General features: G+C 41.1%; 1 protein-coding gene across 1 annotated transcript in view; it reads left to right on the top strand.

Annotated features, from left to right (window-relative positions):
• The window catches only part of MCF2L2 (MCF.2 cell line derived transforming sequence-like 2), a 257,951-nt gene that overhangs the window by 27,692 nt on the left and 208,262 nt on the right, over window positions 1-21,997 (top strand). Inside the window, exons 2-3 of the mRNA XM_048214906.2 lie at window positions 3,448-3,531; window positions 12,600-12,714. Of these exons, the coding sequence (XP_048070863.2) occupies window positions 3,448-3,531; window positions 12,600-12,714 (199 nt within the window). The remainder of the gene's footprint in view (window positions 1-3,447; window positions 3,532-12,599; window positions 12,715-21,997) is intronic.

Here is a 21,997-nt window from a genome sequence, read left to right as displayed (position 1 = left end):
GATGTGGGTTGAAAGAGGCAAGTTTCTCCCTAATCCATCACATCAAAAGTAGCAAGCAGAAATCAGGAAGCCGCCACACAGGACCAAGGGGCCAGGCAGAGCGTAGCAGGCACTGCTACTTCGGTGGGTCGTCACTGGTCATGCCCAACTGTTTCTGGAGAAGGAAAAGCCATTTTACAACAGAGGACACTGAGGATCAGAGCATTCTTGCTCTGGTTGTCTAGCTAGGACTTGGCAGAAATGGCCCTTCTCATGCAGGGCTATCTGGGTTCTTTCCCATTGCAGAAAAAGGTGCTCCTTTAGAGCAAAGAGCTCCTGCCCTCCTTTCCCTACCCCATCTAGACAGGAGTGGATAGTGAGGCTTACCAGCAGTAGGGCTGGTCTTTGTGTCTCTTTTGGTCAGAGTATGAATGTGGCCTGTTTGGGGCTGAACTGAGCTTGCCCCTCTTCCAGCAGGCCCACAGATACCAGGCATCACTAAAAACTCGGTGTGTCTGAGGTCATCTCCATGCTCTGGATCAGCACTGAGTCTAAGAAACCCACATGATCTGTTGTAGCTGGCCAGGTGGGGTCATGAGGTTCCTTTGCTGGGATATCTTCAAGGACAATCCTTTCACTCCCTGGCAGGGGGCCAAGCTTTCTCAGCAAAGGCAAACCAGCTCATTGCTATTCTTGAAAAACGAATTATACATCATCATCCTGTTCATTTGGTAACCCCAGGTGGGAAAGGTCTCTGTTGGAAGGCAGGGCAAACCTTCACAGATTCCCATGACGAGAGACGTTAGTTATCCTCTCAGGAGTGGTAGAGACAGTGCTGCTGAAGACCAAGGGTCTGGGAACCTACTGTGGGAGGCCAAGATTTGTCCCTAGAGTCGGGTGATCCCAGGCTGACCCTGCACAGACCCTGGCTGACCCTGGCTCCATGCTTAAATTATATGACCCCAGGCAAGGTCAGAATCTCTCTGGGCCTCCCTTTCTTCACTTAAAAAATGAGGTGGGTCGGGGGATGGTTTGCTTAACTCACTTCTTTTGTCCATTTTCAGATCTTACCTATTTAAAATGTCTAAAGGACACCTCAAATATTGAGGTACAATAATAATAAATTGCATCTCATGATCTTGGTTTTTCTTTGGGGATGTTATCTCTTAAATATGCTCTCTCAGGTATGAAAATATAATAATCCAGCTCTATTTTTGAGTATACCATTTTCTCGGACTAGTGGGAGATTATATTCTGAAAAAGTCTTCAGTTATGTAACTCCTGTTCCTGTTTAAATTCTCTATGTTGGTGTCCATTTATAATTTATATTTTATTATGAAAAATTTGAAACATATACAAAAGAATTATATAATGAAATCCCATGGACCCACCAACCAGCTTTAACAATTATTCATATTTGTCAATCTTATTTCATCCCTTCCTTCCCCTGTCTCATACATTTTTGGCAGGGGAGAGGGAGTCCTTGAGCATTTTTAAGCAGATCTCAGACTTAGTATCATTTTACTGTTAAATACTTTAGTTCGTGTATAAAACCAAGACGGCCCTCCCTTTTTGTCAAATATAACTACAGTGTCATTGTTGTTCCCACTACAGTTAACAACGGTGAAATGAGGTTTAGTGAATTTTTAGTGAATTCAGTGTAGAAAGAGGAAAGAGGGATAAAAGAGCTCTGGCCTGGGTTTACCTGCTTTCTTCCAGAGAAAGTGGTAGAATTCATTGAGAAGGCTCTTAGTGTATATATATATATATATATATATATATATATATATATATATATATATATATATATTATTACCTACTTACTTATTTATTTTTAAAAATTTTATTTATTTATTCATGAGAGACAGACTGAAAGGCAGAGGGAGAAGCAGACTCCCCACTGAGCAATGAGCCAGATGCAGGACTCAATCCCAGGACCCTGGGATCATGACCTGAGCTGGGGGCAGTCTTTGACTGAGCCACCCAGGCACCCGAGAAGGGTCTTAGCATTTAAACCAGCACTTGCCCCAGCCCTGACAAGAGTTTCAGGGAGCACCTGGGTGGCTCAGTCGGTTAAGCGTCCCACTCTTGGTTTTGGCTCAGGTCATGCTCTCAGGGTCCTGAGATTGAGCCCTGGTCAGCTTTGCACTCAGTGAGAGTCTGCTTGAAATTTTTCCTCCTCCCTCTGCTCCTCCCCCTGCTCGTGTGCATGCACTCTTTCTTTCTCTCTCTCAAATAAATACATAAATAAATAAAATCTTTAAAAAAAAAGACTTTCAGAAAACAAATATGGGAAAGGCCTTTTGAGACCAAGGGATATAACTGGTATTTACTGAGTATCTGCTGTGTCCATCCCCATATACATCATCTCCTTTAACCTTCAGACTAAAGTGGAAAAGGAGAAACCTAGGCTCCGGGAGGAGCTCCCAAAACATAACCTTCCGACTGGTTAACGTTACAATCTCATACCATTACCGTGACTTCAGACTGAATTGATGGGAGATTCCTATTGAGCATGAATGTACAAGACTATTTGGCTCGTGCCTTAATCTTACCTGATGTTTAACTGCTACAGAAACAATAACCAGTTCATTTTTTGAGATTCTCTGGGAAATGGTTAAATGAGGATAATAATGTATCGGGCCGTGAGAGTGTGAAAATGCTTTCCTCTTTCTAGTCCAGGCTAAGGATTTCCATTCAGTTTTCTCCCCTCTCTAATCCCCTTCCCCCAAATGGATAGAATGCAAATCATAGGGCTTACAAATCACTCTCAGAGTAAGAGGACATTTGTAGTTTTGTGCTCAAAAGATTTGAATTTTTGCCTTGGAAGCCTGTAATTTTTTATTCAGTACGGAGTATTTTTAATGAGCAAAATGGAGAAGTGTCTCCTTAAACATGCTTGGCAGTGGGAAGAGGCCCCTTGAAGTATCTGGAAGGAGAAGAAAGGTAATTAAGGAGGGAGACAAAAAGGAAGGAATGAGGGAGGGAAGGAAACAAAAAGCAAAGAACCTTCATAAATCTCAGATAGATATCATGACCCAGGCTGAGACGAGCTCTGGTCACTTAGATTGTGTTTAAGATGTCCTGCTGACCTAAAGGAGTAGGCGGGTCCCTGAGTACCTGCCTTGGTAATGAGACCATCCCAGCAGCTATACTGTACAGCTACTGAAGCTTAAGCTTCCGGGCCCCTTCCTTGCACTGACCCTCCCTAAAACCTTGGGAGAGGGTCTAGAAACGGGCTCCTGTGCTCATGGGTATAAGCTTCAAACCACACAAAACCCAGATCCATTCCTGCATCTCAGGAATAGAATTCTCAAGAGAATAATGTGCCTATAACCATATCTAGATAAGTCCCAGATTTCCCTAGTAGTGAAGCTTCCCTTTCTTCCTCTCCCCCCATCCCGCTACCTTTTAAATTCTCTTTGTGATTTACATGAGTTTAACCTAATTTGTATTTCATTTGTGCAGATGAAATTATGCAGCAGGAAATCAGGCCCTTGGTGGCAGTGGATATAATTGAACAGCTTCACAGACAGTTTGCCATTCTCTCAGGTAAGGGGCAATTAATTTGTATTTTAGATTTTGTTGCGAGGATCTTGTTGGGAAGGGCCCAGCCTCTTGAACCTTGATGAACAGTGTACCCAAGTCTTAGTCATCCCTTCAGCCTCTCCCAGAGCTTCAATGAACAGCTGGAGGAGGGTCAGATCTCATAGATGTCATTCCTATTGCTGTTGGGTACAATTTGATCTTCCTTAAGGGAGTACATTTCTTTGGGGTTGTAAAGAACAGAGCTAAAAAGATTTTGAGGAAGGAAAAGGAAATTACTAATATCAGCTGGCACCATGATGTTCCTCCTCCGTTCATGTTGGAGGTTTTTCCAAGATCTAACCTTAAAAGAGTTTGGTTTTAAGGGTTCATGAGCATTGGTTAGGTTATTTGTTCTCTGAGAGATTTGTCTTTTACTCTTAGCTCTTATGGACCTAATTTTAATGCATTAATTTCCATTCAGTATTTGGGAATAAAGAGAGGCTAATGTTCATAAAAGGCTAGAAATTTTCTGAGCCTAGGCACAACCTAAGAAGTTGTCATTACCAGAATACTCTTTCTTACTCGCTTAGCGAATGGTGACATGACTTTGATTACTGAAACTGGAGGTACATACTAAACCCTAAATTACAGTTAGACCTGTCTTAGAAGCATGTGTGAGATTAATTGTCCTTAGCACATGTCATAGAGGAATAAGGGGGCAAGTTACCCTCCTCATCTGAAAAAAACAACAAAGCTACCTTAGTTCCATCACAGAGAGACTATGAAGTTGGTATGAATTTAACCCTACAACATGGGATATAAAAAAAGCCGCATTTCTTTCCTTCCTCTAAGTCATATTTAATCTGCTCCCAAGTCCTTATCCTTCTGAGTTTGTGGGAAATGCAATCTGTTATTGGGATACCACTCCCCATCCCAGAGTTGTACCCAGGTCGGGACATCTTACACAATCCAGACATTCTGGAGAATTCTCTGGTCTTTCCTCCACACTGGGCACTGCTCATATAGTCATTGAAGGCTCTCATTTTTCTTATTTCTACCTGTATTTTTTTAAAAATTATTTACTTATTTGAGAGAGAGAGCAGAGCATGAGAGAGAGAGAGAGCATGAAGGGAGGGGCATAAGGAGAGGGAGAAGCAGACTCCCTGCTGAGCAGGGAGCCCTACGTGGGGTTGGATCCCAGGACCCTGGGATCATGACCTGAGCTGAAGGCAGCTGCTTAATCCACTGAGCCACCCAGGCGTCCCTATTTCTACCTGTATTGTTCAGAACAGAAACTGTAGTATAATAGGAGCTCAGCTCAAAATTATCCAAGTCCTGCTGGTCTGTCCTGTGAGGACTGCCCCTCACATGCCCGGCCTAGGCACCTCAGTCTTGGCCCCCATGGGAGTGCCTAACTAGCCTCCTGAACGTGCAGTCTCACAGCTTCTCACGGAGAGGCTGGGACTCTGTACAACGAAAGGCAGGACGGGGACTGCCCTCTGGGTTTCTGGCAACTGCTGCTGAGGCCTTATACCACAGAAGGCTGCAAGGCCTGGAATGGATGATGGGTGAGGTGGAGTTCATTTCTGTATCCTTACACCAAAAGTTGGATGCCCCAGCACAGGATTCTGGCCTATATAATGGCTCATCTGGGGAAGGAGAACAGTGACTGATTAATTTATGCATTAAGTGATCCAAAGTTATCTCTTTTGAGTATCACTGAGGCGTTTCTCTCTATTCTTATTTCTCAGAGGTGGTAAATAGGTACCACACAGCCCTAGTTATGGATTTAGGTTCTGCTGTTGGCCAGCTGCATCTCCTTGGGCACCTTAGTTCTCTAAGCCTCACTTTCCTCATTTGTGTAATGAATGGGTGTGATCATCCTAATTTTGAGGATCAAAGACGTAGTGTATGAAAAATGCTTAGCTTTGCAACTACCAACCACATGACTTTTTCCCCCGATATATCGTAATCCCATAAAAACGTTTATTTTAGGATTATATTACAAAAAGTACTTTTCAGCATGATACAGTTTGTATAACAAACCAAAGACATGCTCCCAGTTGAAATGACAACTAAGTCAGTAATAGAGATAATTGCTGCTCTTTAATGGAGAACACAGAACTATAGGAACACACACTGGACCAGAGAGGACACCTCTGCGTTAGGAAAAATCACTTTGACCGTGGTAAAGACACTCCTTTCATTTTTGAACTTCTTGTCTCATCTCGTGGCCTCAAGTTTGCCCTTCTTAGGAGAGCGAAGCATGGATTAGCTGTGGTAGTGTTTGCAACACTGCAAGTCTCGAATATCAGTAGCTCTGGGGTTCTCTGAGTCAGCACTTTCTTGGAATTACTAGGCCTTTTCGTCCTTACCTGAAGCGGCAGCAGATGTCAGTAAGGAGACCGTGGTGGGTCCCTGTGTCTCTGTGGTTGTAAAATGGAAATCTCCATGCTTAGGTTTTTTCCCATCATTGTGGCAACCCAGCTATGGCCTCTGGTCTGGGTTACGGCAGTTTTCCGTTTCCTGATTCAGGCAAGCAGGGTGAGGATATTCTAGCTGCAGACTTTTCTACAGATTCCCCTGAGCTCTGGAAAGAGCCAGAGGCCCTGTCCACCAGGAATGCTGGGAAGGACAGGATGGAGCCTTTTTCTCAGTGAGGCCCCAGTGGCCTGGCCTGCTGTGCTCTGAGTGTGCTCCCATGGCTGGTGGGAGAGATGGCTGACCCAGCTTTGTGGCCAGATGGTTGGGGGTCAATGGATGGTCAAGTCCGTGAGCAGGGGCCACGAGCAGGAACTGGATAGTGACCAGGGCTGGGCCTCTGGTGGCTCTGATGTTGAAAGACAACTGGCATGTTCCCAGTGAACTTGGGATATTTCTAAATTTAGGGCTTAGCTAGGAAACAAGAGAATATAAGTAGGTTAGTGTGGTGGAAACACTCTAGGCTTTGGTCTCAGACGATTCTGTGTTCACATTCCAACACAATTAGTATGTCTCTGTGAGCCTCAGGTTTCTCGTCGATAAAGTGGGTTGTTTTAAGGAAAGTGCTTTGCATAGTATCTGACTATAAAAGCGCTTAGTCCATAGGACCATAGGACTTGTTTGTTTGTTTTCTAAGCCACATAACAAGAAGTCCAAAAGTAGAAATTCCTTGTATTAGATCAGTGGCTCAAAGACATTAAGGGTGCATCTTTGTGATTCTCTTGTTTTTTTGAAGTCTTAATGTTAGTGTGGTTGATAAGAACAGATACCAAGTCTGTGTCCAAAGCAGGAAGAAGGTGAAGGAGCAATACTGGCTGCTTCTGTTCTTCCTGCCTTAAGAACAGAAACTTTCCGAGAAGCTCTTGGTAGACTTCTGCTTATGTGTCCTCCTGGAACAGTGTCATGTAGACATTTCTACCAGCAAGGGAGTCAGAAAAGGCAAATATTTAGCTTTTAAATGGCTATGGTAGGAGGTGGTCAGGAGAGAGGGGGTTGGTTATAAATTAGCATTTATCTGTACCTTTCCTCTAATTAAAAGGAATTATCCTTTTCTTTTTCTTTTAACGGTGATTTCCCCCCTTGGAATAATTGTCTAAAGTTCCCCCCCTCTCTCACACAACACTTTTAGAAGTAATTAATAATGAGGGTGTAAAATACTCAGGCTTGTGGAGTCCACAGTGTTTCCCCTCAGAAAGTGGGAAATTCTCACTGAAACAAAGGAGAATGTCAAATTAAGGAACTGACCAGATTCAAAACTTCTATCTAAATCAGAGATGGGGTTAGTATCCAGGAAATGAGAACCAATACAAGAAGGTGTGGAGAGCTGTATGGTTTAACAGAGATATACTGTGACCCACATTTGTACTTTTAAGTTTTGTAGTAACCATACTAAAAAAACAAGGACGAACACATGAAATTAATTTTAATAGCATTTTTATTTAACCCAATACATCTATAATATTATGCCAACACATCACCAATACTTAAAATTATTGTTGAGATACTTTACATTTTTTTGTGTTAAGCCTTGGAAGTTTAGTTTGTATTTCACATTGATAGCACGTCTCAATTTGGACTGGTTATATTGCAGGTGCTCAACAGCCACATATGTCTAGTAGCTATTGTATTGAGTAGTGTAGACTATGGAAATGGTTTGCAGTCAGGTTGGATTGAAATCCTTTTTTTTTTTTTTTTAAATAACAAATGATTTGTATTGCCCTCCACTATCCTGAATTGAAATTTATGGATACCATAACCAGTATTATTTAGGGGGGGCTGAACAGGCGTACCAAATAGACTCCAAAGTGTATAGTAGTTCAAACAAACACAACAGAAATTTAGTTGTTTCTCTTGGGGCATTCTAGCATGTACGTTCATGGTCAGCAGATGACTTTTCTCCATCTTCATCCCACGTGAAGGTTCCTTCCACTTTATGGCTCATGTTACTGTTATCCACTTTGTGGCCATCTTATTACCTCTATACAGAAAGCAGACAGGGAAAAGAGAGCATACCGCTTCTTAAAAGCCTCAGCTCAGCAACAGCATACACCACATACCATTGACTTGAACCTGGATCACTTATATGGATACACTTAGCATCGTGGGAAGCTAGCAAATGTAGTTTAGTTGTGTGCTCACAGAGGGTGACTAGCTACCCCCTATTTATGCATATGCTGAAAAAAAGAAAATGTAAAGGAGAGCAGTAAAGGAGAAATAAAAGGAAAGTAAGAGTAGTAAAATAGTGTGTATTTCAATATGTATTTCTAGCTATACTAGAAAAAGTAATAAAGTAGTCAGATGCTTGGAGTCACCATGAATGTGATAGCTGCAAATGCGGGGGTGCGGTGTGGGTGATCAGACCCCCTGAGTGGTCTTACTGTAGTGATTTTCTGAAAGAGTAAACAATTCTTGATATAGTTCCGAACAAAGTTGATAAATTCTGAACAAAGTAAAGTATTATCTTCTTTCAATTTATAGGGTAGTTGCATTCCTGAAAAATTCAGTATATATTTAAATCATTTAAAAATAATTTCTGATTTGCGACACCATGGGTGTCGAGGGCATTATGCTAAGTGAAATAAGCCAGACAAGGAAAGGCAAATACTTTACCATTAGTTGTATGGGGAATCTAAAAAAAAACCAAACTCACAGAAACAGAGATAAAGATTGGTGGTTGCCAGAGGCAGGGTGGGTGCGGGAAATGGAAGAAAGTGGTCAAAAGTACAAACTCCCAGTTACAAGATAAATACGTTCTGGGGATGTAATGTACAGTGTGATGACTGTAGTTAACAGTACCACGTTGTGTCTTTGAAAATCGCTAAGAGATTAGATCTAAAGAGTTTGTAAAGTGATTTGTGAGGTGATGTTAATTAAACTTATTGTGATCATTTTACAATATATACATATATCGAATCATTATATATATATATATACCTTAAACTAATATCATGTTAAATATCAATTATATCTCAATAAAATGGAAAAATATTTAAAAACCCTTTATTATTATGTATAAAACAGTTAGAATGTGTAGGATCTGATCACTATAAATGGAATTTTCACTTGTATTGAGTTTCTGTTAAGATATTCAAAAACCACACAGGAAGTGGGACAATTCTTTATTATGTAGGATAGATTATTCGTTATCCCAGGCCCTGAGATTTCTAAAGTGCCTCCCAGGAAGTGGTATTACCATTTTCCCAGCTAAAATTAGTTTTTTGGGGGGAGAGAAAAGAAAAATGGATTTTAGAAGACAAATAGCAGTTAGCTGCCTCACTCTCTCTTTCATTGTTGGTCTTCACCCTCTTGCTGTAGGATTTCCTGGTGTTCTAAATTCTCCTCTATAGGACAGGAGTTTGTGCCAGCCAACACCCAGATCCTCATGGATCTTATGTATCCCAAGAACTTACTTCTGTTTTCTGCAGTAAACCTAGTCCTCTTCCATTTAATGAACAGGTAAAAATTATACCAGAGTCCTGAAATTTATTTAAGTCATCATTTTACTTAACTTCGAAGTAGTTTGGTTTTCTTCATTTTCCTTGAATAGGACTTGCTTGGTATACTTTCATCCTTTTGCATTTCCATGTTTTCTCACAAGGTGGCACCGAATGCCTTGCTGTGGGTTGTCAATGCCTGTATGGAGGCTTAGCTTTGTCTCCCTGGGGCTTCTGTCCCTTACAGTTAATGTTCAACAGCAGGTGGTGTCCCCAGTTAACCTTGGGTCTCTCTGGTGTTCAGTACTGGTATTAACCGAGATATAAGAACACTCCACCTATCTTTCTCCACTTAGGTGTGAAGAGCTTTAATTTATAATTAACAATAAAAGGCAAAATCATTAAATAATATAATCCTATCTTAATGAATATTTTAGGGTGTTTTGAGTCCTTGAAATGTTTTAGCCATTTTTTTGGCAAATATTGGTTATGCAATTAGTATAGTGTTATAATGCATCTAATTTTAGCCTTACTAGAGATGTAAATTCTCTTAATTTGCATTTATCTAAGACTTTCTATGGCTATAAAACTGCAAAGAGGAAGAATATGAGGTGAAAGCTGAGAGTATCCCGATTGAAGTTGTTTTCAGTCAATATAATGAGGCAGCTTAATCACCATGTCGAAGTTTGACAGGCATTCTAATCTGCAGGTGACTTTCTTTAAAATTTAAAATAAACATGCAGAGTTAATAAAGAGATACTTCCTGAGAAGAATGACTAGTCATCCAGACAGGTAGCACGGTTTCATTCCATAGTGTTTGGTCTCTGAGAACCTAACCCCACATTAACAGTACCTAGAAGAGACTGGTGTAGAAAACCACAAGGCTGTCTTACTCTTTACGTGATACAAATACTCATGTCTGCCTGACAGCACATTTTTGCTCTGGAAACAAATTTACATGGAAAGTTAGAGTATAAACAGAAGATGCTTATCAGGTGTGGACTTAGAGCAGCAGAGTGGATTGGATGATCTGAATGGTGGTGTCATCAGGTAGACTGTTGACATGGCCTAGATTCTCGTGATGGTGGGCCAGGCCCCTCTCTCCTTAGGATAGCATTGAGAGTCATGGCCTGCCTTTGCTTCTCTGAGTCTCCCTTTTCTGTAATTTCTTCATTGATCCCACACCCTCATTAATCACACAATTCTCACTAAACCACACCCTGCCCTACCTCTTTCATTAGATGTGTAACGCATGCAGTCATTTGTAGTTGGCTTCACTTGGGAGCGTTTATTTTTCTTATAGTTTTCCTCCATGGGCATAACCTGGAAGGTGCTCCCAGCAATTCAGCTCTTACCCCATTGGCTAAGGCATAGGTTCCCCAGCTTTCTCAGTTCTTGGTACCTTAGTTTTTTAGTCTCAGATAGATATCTCAGTCTATCTTAGTATTTCCACAGCCCTTCTTGGCCAAAAGCAATACCTAACAGTTAAAACAATTCAGTAAGTCTCTATATCCTTAGAACTTAGTAGCCATTTGAAAACAACAAAAACAACAACAACATATAGAAATTGAAAGAAAAAGTCGTGTTTAAATTGCATTCTTAAGTAAGTACAGTAATCTCAAACCTTGGAAGGAGACTGGACATCACCCCCCTCATTTCCTGTTCTACATTATTTTTCATATTGCGCTTGCTTTTTCTCTCAACAGTCACCAAAACCCAGCTTCACAAAGATGCAATGCCTTTCAAAAGAATATAGTGCAATTTAATGTTGGAATTGTGAACTACCTCAAGCTCGTAGCACACATAGTGTCCTATAGATGCCAACTATTGCTGTTTCCCTCAAAAATTTAAAATATTCATGGTGCTTATGCAAGTTCACCATGGTTCTCTGGGTACCTGGGACACAGTTTGGGAACCTCGGGGCTAGAACTCAGTCCCATAGCTGCATCTAGCTGCAAGGAGATGAGGAAATGGAATCTATTCAATTTAATCTAGTGACTTCTGCTCTGATAAATTAAATATTTAAATATTAATTTTATATTTCCATTTTCACAGTGATGTCTTATATCCCTGTTGGTAAGTTATTGAAGGGCAGATGATTATTTCCTCCTTGTAATAATTATAACCATAATAATGATCACTATTTATTGAACACTTACATGTAATAAGCACTCTACTAAGGTGCTTTTCATGTATGTTCTCAATCCTCACAATACCTTTTGAGGTAGGTGTGGGTATTATTCCTGTGATACATAGATAGATAGATAGATAGATAGATAGATAGATAGATAGATGGATAGATATATGGACACTGCTATTTAGATCAAGTATCTTGCATAAAATCACATAGAAATCAAATGGCAAAGCAGGATTTGAACCAGGATGTCTGATTTTATTTTTTTATTTTTATTTTTAAAAATTTATTTATTTATTTGAGAGCGAGCACAAGCTGGGGGAGTGATAGAGGGAGAGGGGAAGCAGACTCCTGCTGATCAGGGAGCCTGATGTGGGGCTCAATTCCAGGACTCTGGGATTATAACCTGAGCCAGAGGTAGATGCTTAACCTACTGAGCCACCCACGCTCTCCTGGGCTGCCTGATTTTAGAATGAACTCTCTTAACCACCATGCTCTTTTACCTTTGATATTTACTGACTATAAAAATGAAGAACAATATTATACATTCGTGTTGACATTATTTTACTGTTCCACCTATGCTAAAATAATTAAATGAATACTACCTTTTATACAGTAACTATCTTCAAAGGATTTAAGAATTGAATTCCCACAACATCACTTGAGCAAACATGAAAGAGAAGAGACTTGTTCAAAATAGTTCTGTTTCGGGGCGCCTGGGTGGCTCAGTTGTTAAGCATCTGCCTTCGGCTCAGGGTGTGATCCCAGGGTCCTGGGAAGAAGCCTGCTTCTTCCTCTCCCACTCCCCCTACTTGTGTTCCCTCTCTCACTGGCTGTCTCTCTCTCTGTCAAATAAATAAATAAAATCTTTAAAAAAAAATAGTTCTGTGTCTACCTTCCCACATTCTAGTCTGAAATAATACAGGGAGAAAAGGGGGAGGCCAGTATCTATATCCCAACTTGATATTCATTAAAGTTCCTTACCTGCAGGATGCGACACGAAGACATTTTGTTAACATCTTGACCACCCATTTTTGTTGCAGGAGGCCGAGGGAAAGACGGTGCCCCCATCATCACTTTTCCAGAGTTTGTGGGGTTTAAACACCTCCTAGAGGAAGACTTTCTGAATGTCATGACCTACCTGACTAGCATCCCCAGGTGAGCTGAACACAGCATTTGCTGCCTTCCCAGTCACTGGCTTTATTCTGAATTTCCCATGTGGCAGGGCTTGGTTGAGATGGAATCTTCCCTGAGCATGGCTCACGCTAGTATGTAGCTTGGCCAATTTCTCCTATTTATCCATCACAGACAAGGGATGGGGGAAGAGTCTAGAAAATAATGATAAGTGAGTGTCCATTTTGACCCTGGTGTATACATAGGAGGTACTTAATAAACATTGTTTGAATGAAACATTGAATAGCTAATGCTGACTTTGTGCTTTCAGGTTCATTGCTCAGGATTCAGGTGATTCTGGCTTCCTGGGGCCTGTCATCTGGGACACATGGCCCTTGTTAAAGGAGGTCAAGCCATTTTAGGAGTTAATTTAGTTTATCTCCCCTAAATAAGCAATTTAGAGGCAGATTTTATACCTGTCCTATTCAGATGGTGAAACTAAGTCAGAGAGCAAGGAAGCAAAGGCCGGGAATAAAAACTGTGCTTACAGTTGAGACCTTGACAGAGATGCTTTTGGCATCTGCTGTTTCTACTCTCCCTAACCCGGGCCTCATACCTAGTAAATATCCAGGCCTCCTAGGGGTAGAGTGTGCGAAACAGAGTTCATATTGGTGACAACCATTTCACAGACAGAGATTGAGCTGGGAGTGGGGTCCAGACCCAACTCTTAATGTGGTGTCCACTCTCCAGCCAGGAAAGGCCCTGCCCTCCATGGGGTTATAGTGCTTAAGACATCCTCTCTGACTTAACTGCCATGAGGTTAGGCCATGTGTGTGCTCCTTAGCTTGCTTTCTGTCTGCCTCATGTGATTTCGAGGTCAATACCAGCTTTGTGATTGAAAGGCCACCTGGTGTTTCATCCCACCTGTGGAGATCAGGCGGTTGAGTTGTTTGCTTTAACCAAACCCACTCTAAAAGATTTTTTTGGTTTTTGTGTTTGCTTGTTACCATTCTTATTTCTTCAGAGAAGGCTATGGATTTTTATTATTATTATTATTATTATTATTATTATTATTATTATTATTATTATTTTTAATGTACTCCTTCGAAGTTTAGTGCTTAAATTTGCTTCCTTTCTTCCTTTGGTCCCTAGATATGGCATGTATTACACAGACATGTGAGGATTTGGGGTTTTATTGGTTTGAAGGATGGTTGTTTATGTCTCTGTGCTGAGCTCAAGTGGGTCTCTCTTTTGAGCATCTTTCCCACCCTTCTTGATCTGGCTAACTTCTTCATGTTCATCAGCCCTCAGTCTGATCTCATTTCTTCAAGGGCTCCTTCCCTGACTTCAGTTCTGCTCTCACAGACTCCTAATTTCCATAGACTCCTGAGCTTACCCCTTATATAACACCATAGTATACGGAAATTATTTCTGCATTTCGCATTAGACTGAACAACTCGAGTAGGGGCCAGTGCTTTTGTTTTGTTTTGTTTTCTTTTATCTCTACCCAAGCACAGTGCCCAGCACATAGTAGGTTCTCAAGAAGTATTATTGGTGGAATTTCCAGTTCTGATATAATTCATTTCCATCGATGAGTATTTGTTATAGAGTGAGGAGGAGGCTGCTGACAGAGTCGAGAGGGGAACTCCAGTCCTCCTGCCTTTACCTCCCTGGTTTATAGGGGTTGAACTTGGTCTCCCTCTTTGGCTCATTTGCGTTCTAAAACAATGACCCATCAGTTTAGCAACTTCTCCTTCCAGGGGAAGCAGCAAAGGAAGGGGGTAAGCGGGCAACAGGTAGACATGGCCCCCCCATTCTCATTATGTTTGTTTTAAACTCACCGTCTAATTTTACTGAATCCCCGGATGCAGTCATGTGCTAAACAAAATAGGTGGTTTTCATCTTGTACTTGCAGCATTTTCTGAGTCACACTGAGGAGCATACATGGAGTGCCATCTGGGCCAGTATAGAGAGAAGCATTGAGGGGTGGGACCCCTATCTCCCACATGTAGAAGAGGAGATAAGACAAAATCAGGGACTAACGTTTTGGCCTGGTGTCTTTTTTCTGCTCTATGTTCCTTATATAATTCCTTGTAAATAACAAGTTTTCCCCTTTCCTAGAATGCTGTTTGTTTCTTGAGAAAGAATAGCTGTCTGACCAGTTAGTCTCCTTTCCTCTTCCTGGCATTTGCTCATACCCTACTTGCTGCCCCACCCCTATTTCTTTCAACATAAAACAGAGACAATGGGTAAGAAGGCTCAAAATGGGAATTTGACCTGAATCTTACTGTCCAGGTTCCATTTCAGGTTCCAAAGAATGTAACTACCCTTGTTTCTTTTATGATTCCTACTTAACCACCATATGCATCTTTCTAAATCTTACAGTGGTTACCAGGCAACAGAGCCCTTCCCAGGTTGCAAAATGTTTTATAGGCAGTTGGCAGAGGACTCATGACACAGAACAAGGAAGAACTGATGCCCTTGAAGAGGAGGATGGCAGGTTACCCAGGGTAGGGCAAGGATACCTCTGTGCCTGAAATTAACAAGGAGCTCTCACTGTGGCTAGGTCGGGTGAGTGCAGAAAGCTTCTCACGGCAGCTCATTCTTCACCAGATCTTTGCTGCGTGCCAACAGTGTGGATGGTGCTGTTAGGTGCTATAGAGGACCGATGAGGCCATAACACAGTATCTTCAACTTCAAGAAGCTCGTCACAGGACTCTGTTGTCACGATATTTTGTGAAATATGCAAACAAAGTGCTAAAGAAGATCAGAAAAGAGAAAAGTCACTTCAGACAGGAAAAACAAGGACAGCTTTAGGAGCGAATAGCCTTGAAAGATAGGTAAGATTTCCACGGGTAGATATGGAAGGGTGACATTCCAGAGAGAGAAAAGAGGGTGGTGTTTAAGAGCTGTGGACACAGCCCCAGTCTGGAATGAAATCCACATTCTACTGCTCACTAGCTGTGTGATTTTGGGCAAAACATTTGGCTTCTATTTCCAACACCCCCTGAATTTTGAAGTTTTAAATAGAGTATGTTTGAGGAATTATAGACCATGCAGGTTGATCAGAACAGAGTGAGGTCCTTTTCAGCTAGTAGTGAGAAATGAGAGCTGGAAAGACATCTGGAAACAGACTGGGCAGGCCTTTTCCACCAAGTTAAGGAGTTTAGACATAGTGAGCAGGAAGAGGCTGTTGGAGGTTTTGAGGAGGAGAATGACAACCAGATCAATCTGGTGGTGGTGTGCAGGGTGCAGCAGACGGAGCCGGGAAAAGGAGGCAGGGAGACCTGATTAGGGGCTTCTACACTGGGACAGGTGAAAATGAAGAGGAGGGAGCTAGCTTGATAGCAGGAGGACTGGGTAGAAAGGGATGGACAGAAAGGGGCCAGTGAGGGTCAGGGAGGGGGAGAGTGAGAAACTGATGATGGTATTTGGCTTTAGGAATTGTATTCACAGATCTCACTGCTTGTCTGGGCATGTGGAATTGACCCCTCATTTTGGTTTTGATTGTCCCATCTTGTTTTATTTTGTTATTTTGCCTGGCTCTCCCTTACCAAAAGTATGCTAGGACGGTGGTTTCCATCCTAGCCGCACCTTACGGGAATTTTTGGGAGTTGGTTTTTAAGATGTTATTTATTTATTTAAAAAAATTTTTTTTTAATTTTAAAAAGATTTTGTTTATTTTTTTGAGAGAGAGCGTGCAAGAGAGTGCATGGGGGTTGAGGGGAGGGCCAGAGGGAGATAAAGAGGGACAGATTCTCTGCTGAGTAGGAAGTTCAATTGGTCTCTTTCCCAGGCTCCATCCCAGGACCTGAGAGCATGACCTGAACTGAAGTCAGATGCTTAACTGACCGAGCCACCCAGGTGCCCCTTATTTATTTGAGAGAGAGTGAGAATACGCAAGCACATGCACAAGCGAGGGGAAGGGCAGAGGGAGAGAGAATCTCAAGAGACTCTGCACTGAGCATGGAGACCAGTGCAGGGCTCAATCCCATGACCGACCTGAGCTGAAACCAAGAGTTGGACACCTAACTGACTGAGCCACCCAGGCGCTCCAGGATCACTTGGGGAGTTTTAAAAAAATCCTGATGTCCAGACCAAAACTCAGGCTAATTAAATCAGAACTTTTTCAGGGGGGAACCTAGGCTTCTGTAGTGCTGAAAGCTCTACAAGTGATTCCAGCGTTCCGCCGAGGGTGAGACTCACTGCTAGGGCTGACAGGGAGACACTGTGGGGAAAGGGAAGAGGCATTTGAGGTGTGAGGAAGAAAATGTGGAGTCAGGCTTAGCTTTTGGATAAGAGGCAGTAGTGGGGCATGTGGAGAAGTTGAGAGACAGAGGGAAGGCAGTACCCAAATCTTTGACTTGTTTTCACAGTTCTGTATTTCTTCTCCTTAAATGCAACATAAGCCAAAAATTATATTTCCTGAGCTTCCCTGACTCTGCGATTTCTTTGTGAATTAAATGTAGTACAAAACTCTTGAGTTAGAAATCTTCCCACGTGGATCTCATGGTATTAAAATATATATGGTTATATCATTGCCACATCACCGTTATGTTTCCAGTAACAACTGAGGGCCCACTTTAGCCTATCAGGTACCATCTGCTATGTGTCTGTACTACTAAAGGTTTTCAGAATCTGTCTTATAACAAGAGCAGGATAATCCTAGGAGTCAGTTTCTCAGCGGTATTAGGTAAGATATTGTCATTTAAAACATGTGGCTACTGATTGTAGCCAAAGAGTTTGAAAAGGCGTTAGTAAAACATTCTGAGTAACTGAGAAGATGGTCAGCTATTTTTAGATCACAGTTGTTTTTCTCAAAATCAATATTTGTATAACTAAGTATGTATTTTTATTACTGAATTACTCTATTCAGTTTCTTTGTTTTACTTACAGATCTGAGTTCATTATTTGACAGGGATTGGAGAAAGTACTTTTATTAGATTGTATTTCATAACAGTGGTAATTTTATGATTATTTACTGTTTCTAAAGGGTCTTTTCTATAATGAATCTGATGAAAGGCCTGCTTACGTTTGGTGAATTTTCCTATGTCCATTTTCCTCCCATAAAGCCTGATTAATAGTCTTTGAGATGAGTCATATCCTCATTTGTGATATGCTGTCTGGTAGAATGTTATCTTGGCATTTCTACTTTAGGAAAGGAGGGGAGAAGGACACTGTTATTATTTGCCTTGTGAATTATAATGAGAGCTGCTCCTTTGTATTAAAAAGCTGAATTACGTTATAATTATAACAATTTGTTTATATTTCTTTTTTTTTTTTAAAGATTTTTTATTTATTTATTCGACAGAGACAGAAACAGCCAGTGAGAGAGGGAACACAAGCAGGGGGAGTGGGAGAGGAAGAAGCAGGCTCATAGCGGAGGAGCCTGATGTGGGGCTCGATCCCATAACGCCGGGATCACGCCCTGAGCCGAAGGCAGGCGCTTAACCGCTGTGCCACCCAGGCGCCCCTCGTTTATATTTCTTATTATATGTTATATATTATAAAAATTCATCAGCTTTAGAAATCAGCCCTGCCACAGAAGTAAATTCACTCTGGGCCTCTTACTGTTATGAAGGCTATACGAAAACCTCTGTTTTTAAGTGGCCTTGAATGGCATTAATTGGAAAAGTGCTGCTTTGATTGAGTGGCAAGAATGAGGTCCATTATTTCCTGGACTGGCCAAGGAATTGCTGCCCAGAGTCAGGGAGATGGAACTATTCGTTTGACTTCTAAGGCTAGAGGTTGGGGTGGGGAGTTTTGTGGGCCTGCTGCATTGCCCAAGGTGGGTGGATGTGCTTCAGCCCTCAGGAGGGATGCCTTCAGAGGCCAGAACTTCGACACCCAGCTAAGGCTCAAAATTAGAGAGCACCCCATGGATTTGTTATAAATAAGTGGTGACACTGGTAAGGAAGTCTTATATGCCAAGAGAATTTGAATGAACTATTCCGGAGGGCAGAAAAAACAATTTAATATGCTAGAGTCCTGTCCTTCTCTGTGTAAGAGGTAGGAGTCTGACAGCACTTCTCACCAGTAGGATGACCTACTGTGTACGTAATGGCTTTTCTTTGTTCATTTGCTTTAGAATATCTTTACTATCCTGCTTTGTGTCACCTGTCCAGTTCAGATAGGAGCCCACTTTGCCTTTTCTGATTATGTTCAATTTAGGTTTATTTAGACATTCAGAGCACAGCCTCTTGCTTGAATTTATGGGTGCTAATGGTTGTAAATATCTGGAATTTGGTCTTATTCAGCAGTATTATTAATTATAAAGAAGATAATTGCCACAAGCTGAAACAAACAGCCCCATCTCCTATTTATTATATAATGTGGGTTGTTTTGGTGATGGGGTGATCTGAAGAATTGAGATGAAAATTGTAGAAGCTATTGGGTGCAGTATTGAGTTTAAAATGTGAATGTTGCTTTTTAAAAATCAACTCATCATGCCTTCCACCAGTCATTATGTGGTCAATAATGTTTCCTAAGAAGCCACAGGGGGTGTTGACTTTTGCTGTTTATTTTATTTTTTATACTACTTATTGATTTACTAATTATTACGTGGTTCTTTACTGTGTATTACTTCCTGTTTTAAGGGGTCCTGAGAATGTTGGGGGAGGGGGAATCAGTTGGTCCATAATACCTTATGAAAGGACTCTAGACATTATTAGCACAAATACCTCTCTGATTGAATAATTTCTACAATTTCACCGGGGTAATAAACATTGAATTAAATTTAGTAATGATGTGCAATCAGTATTATCAGTCAGAATATTCTAGGTTGAAGGTTATTAAACATTATCTGGAAAGGACCAGAGAGTAAATATTTTAGGCTTTGCAGGCCATATGATCTCTACCTCAACTATTGAACTCTGCTTTGTTGCTTAATTGCAAATATAGATAATATATAAACCAAAGAGTGTGGCTGTTTTGCAATAAAACTTTATTTACAAAATGGGTGTGGAGTGGATTTGGCACATGGACTGCCATTTGTTGGCCCCTGGTCTAGTATGATTGTTCTCAGACAATAGCATGCATCAGAATCATTTGGGGGACTTGTTAAAACAGATTGCTGGCCCCACTCCAGGCTTTCTGATTCAGTCAGTTTGGGCGAAGCCAAATAATTTTCATTTCTAATAAGTTCCCAGGAGATGCTGCTGCTGCTGGTCTGAGGACCACACTTTGAGAACTATCCACATTTACAAAGATGGATATTAAGACCAGGTAGAAGAAGAAAACGTGTATAAGTATACATAGCTGGTGAAAAGTAAAGCTTAGGGCTTAGATTTCCTGGCTCTTGGCTCTGTGCTATTTCCAGCGCATCATGAAGTTTTCAGATAATGTTATGGTGGTGATCTCCATGGTGCTAATTTACATATTTATGCTTTTATTTTTTGATTTATAAATCTTTAGACAGTATCTTGTGATTCTTTGCTATGAAAAATGAGTTTTGCATACTATGATGCTTCTCAGTCCTTGCTCCCTTTCACCCCCTAATTTTTGTTAGTTACATTATTGTTTTTAGATCATGTAGTGTTTACCGTGATAAATTTTAAGAACACAGTTAACCTCTGTCTGGTCCTCCAGCAACCTTAGATAATATCTGTTGATTTCCTACTGTACATTTCCATCTTTCTTTACTCTCTCTCATCCTTCAAGTTCTTCTACCTATGTACCACTTTCTTTCAGTTGGTAAGACTTATATTTTACATCTTTACTATACATGTTTTTTTTCCTTTGACTATAGGTTGATATAGTCAAACACAGAAATCAGTAAAATGCATTTATTTATGTAATATCATTAGACTCTAGAATGAGAAATGTAGTCCTATGTCATTAAACCTGTCTCACTCAAAGGAGTGCTACACGTGTGCAGGTAAAATGGGTTCTCTTTTGTAAAAATCCATCAGTTGCTCAAAATCATGCCACAATTTAATTCATTTCAGACAGGAAATGACTTTTATTTATATACCTTTTCCCTTGACATTTCTCATTGCCTTTCTTTTTTTTCTTATTTACAGAGTAGCATATATCTATATTGCATTATTAATATCTTGCTGATTCTTTATCATAGAATTTATGTAATACATATATTTTTTTCTTGAAGATGTTTTTTGAGGCCCTCTGGCTTACCCTCATAATTCAGGGTGGCTGCTGTCTGAACCTGCTGCCAGATGTCAACCTGGGATTGCTTTTTATTATATCTCTGGGAAGGTGGTTCCTTCTTTTTCTTTAATTTTTTTTTTTTTTTTTTTACTGAAGTATAGCTGACACACAATGCTATATTAGTTTCAGGTGTACAATATAGTGATTTCATTTTCACTGGAAAACTCTTAAGTTGTTTCTTTTCCAGAAAAGGTGTACGGTAAGTGAATCTTACAAGATCTCTGAAGGTCAGGGATGCCTGGGTGGCTCAGTCAGTTCCATATCTGCCTTCTTTTTTTTTTTTTTTTAAGATTTTATTTATTTATTTGACAGAGAGAGAGACAGCCAGCGAGAGAGGGAACACAAGCAGGGGGAGTGGGAGAGGAAGAAGCAGGCTCCCCGCAGAAGAGCCTAATGGGGGCCTCGATCCCAGAACGCTGGGATCATGCCCTGAGCCGAAGGCAGCCGCTTAAGGACTGCGCTACCCAGGCGCCCCCCATATCTGCCTTCTGCTCAGGTCATGATCTCAGGGTCCTGGGATCGAGCCCCTGTGCTGGGCTCCCTCCTCAGCCTGGAGTAGGCTTCTCCCTCTCCCTCTCCCGCTCCCTCTCCCTCTGCCCTGTTTGTGCTCTCTCTCTCTTGTGCTGGAACCTGGGGCTCCATCCCACAATCCTGAGATCATGACCTGAGCAGAAACCAAGAGTGGGTTGTGCAACTGACTGAGCCACCCAGGCTCCCCTTGATGCATTGATTTCTAGCAGCCAATGTTATTGATAACAAGGTTGTTCTTTCTGACACCTGAGTCTCATTCCTTTATAGGTAAGCTGTTTCTTTCCGTAAGAATTTTTTTTTCTTTATGTTTTGCAGGTTTGATTTCAAACTTTTTCTTTCATTCTACTGGGCCTTTGAACGGGAGATTCAAGTCTGTTTTAGGTTTAGAAGTTTTTTCTGTGTTTTTTTTTTAATTTATTTTTAATTAAAAAAATTTTTTCCTCCAAGTCTGTTTGTGTGCTTCTTCTAGAACTCAAATTAGAGAGGTATTGTATCTTCCAAATCTCTCTTCTGTGTCTTTAACTTTTCTCTCATATTTTCCATCTCTTATCACTTCCCCCCTCCTTTTTTTTTTTTTAAAGTAGTCTCTATGCCCAACGTGAGGCTGGAACCCACAACCCGGAGATCGAGA

This window comes from Ursus arctos, unplaced genomic scaffold, assembly GCF_023065955.2.
Source record: "Ursus arctos isolate Adak ecotype North America unplaced genomic scaffold, UrsArc2.0 scaffold_4, whole genome shotgun sequence".
Lineage (NCBI taxonomy): Eukaryota > Metazoa > Chordata > Mammalia > Carnivora > Ursidae > Ursus > Ursus arctos.
Note: the sequence above shows the minus strand (reverse complement) of the source record. Positions and strands in the feature narration are given on the sequence as shown.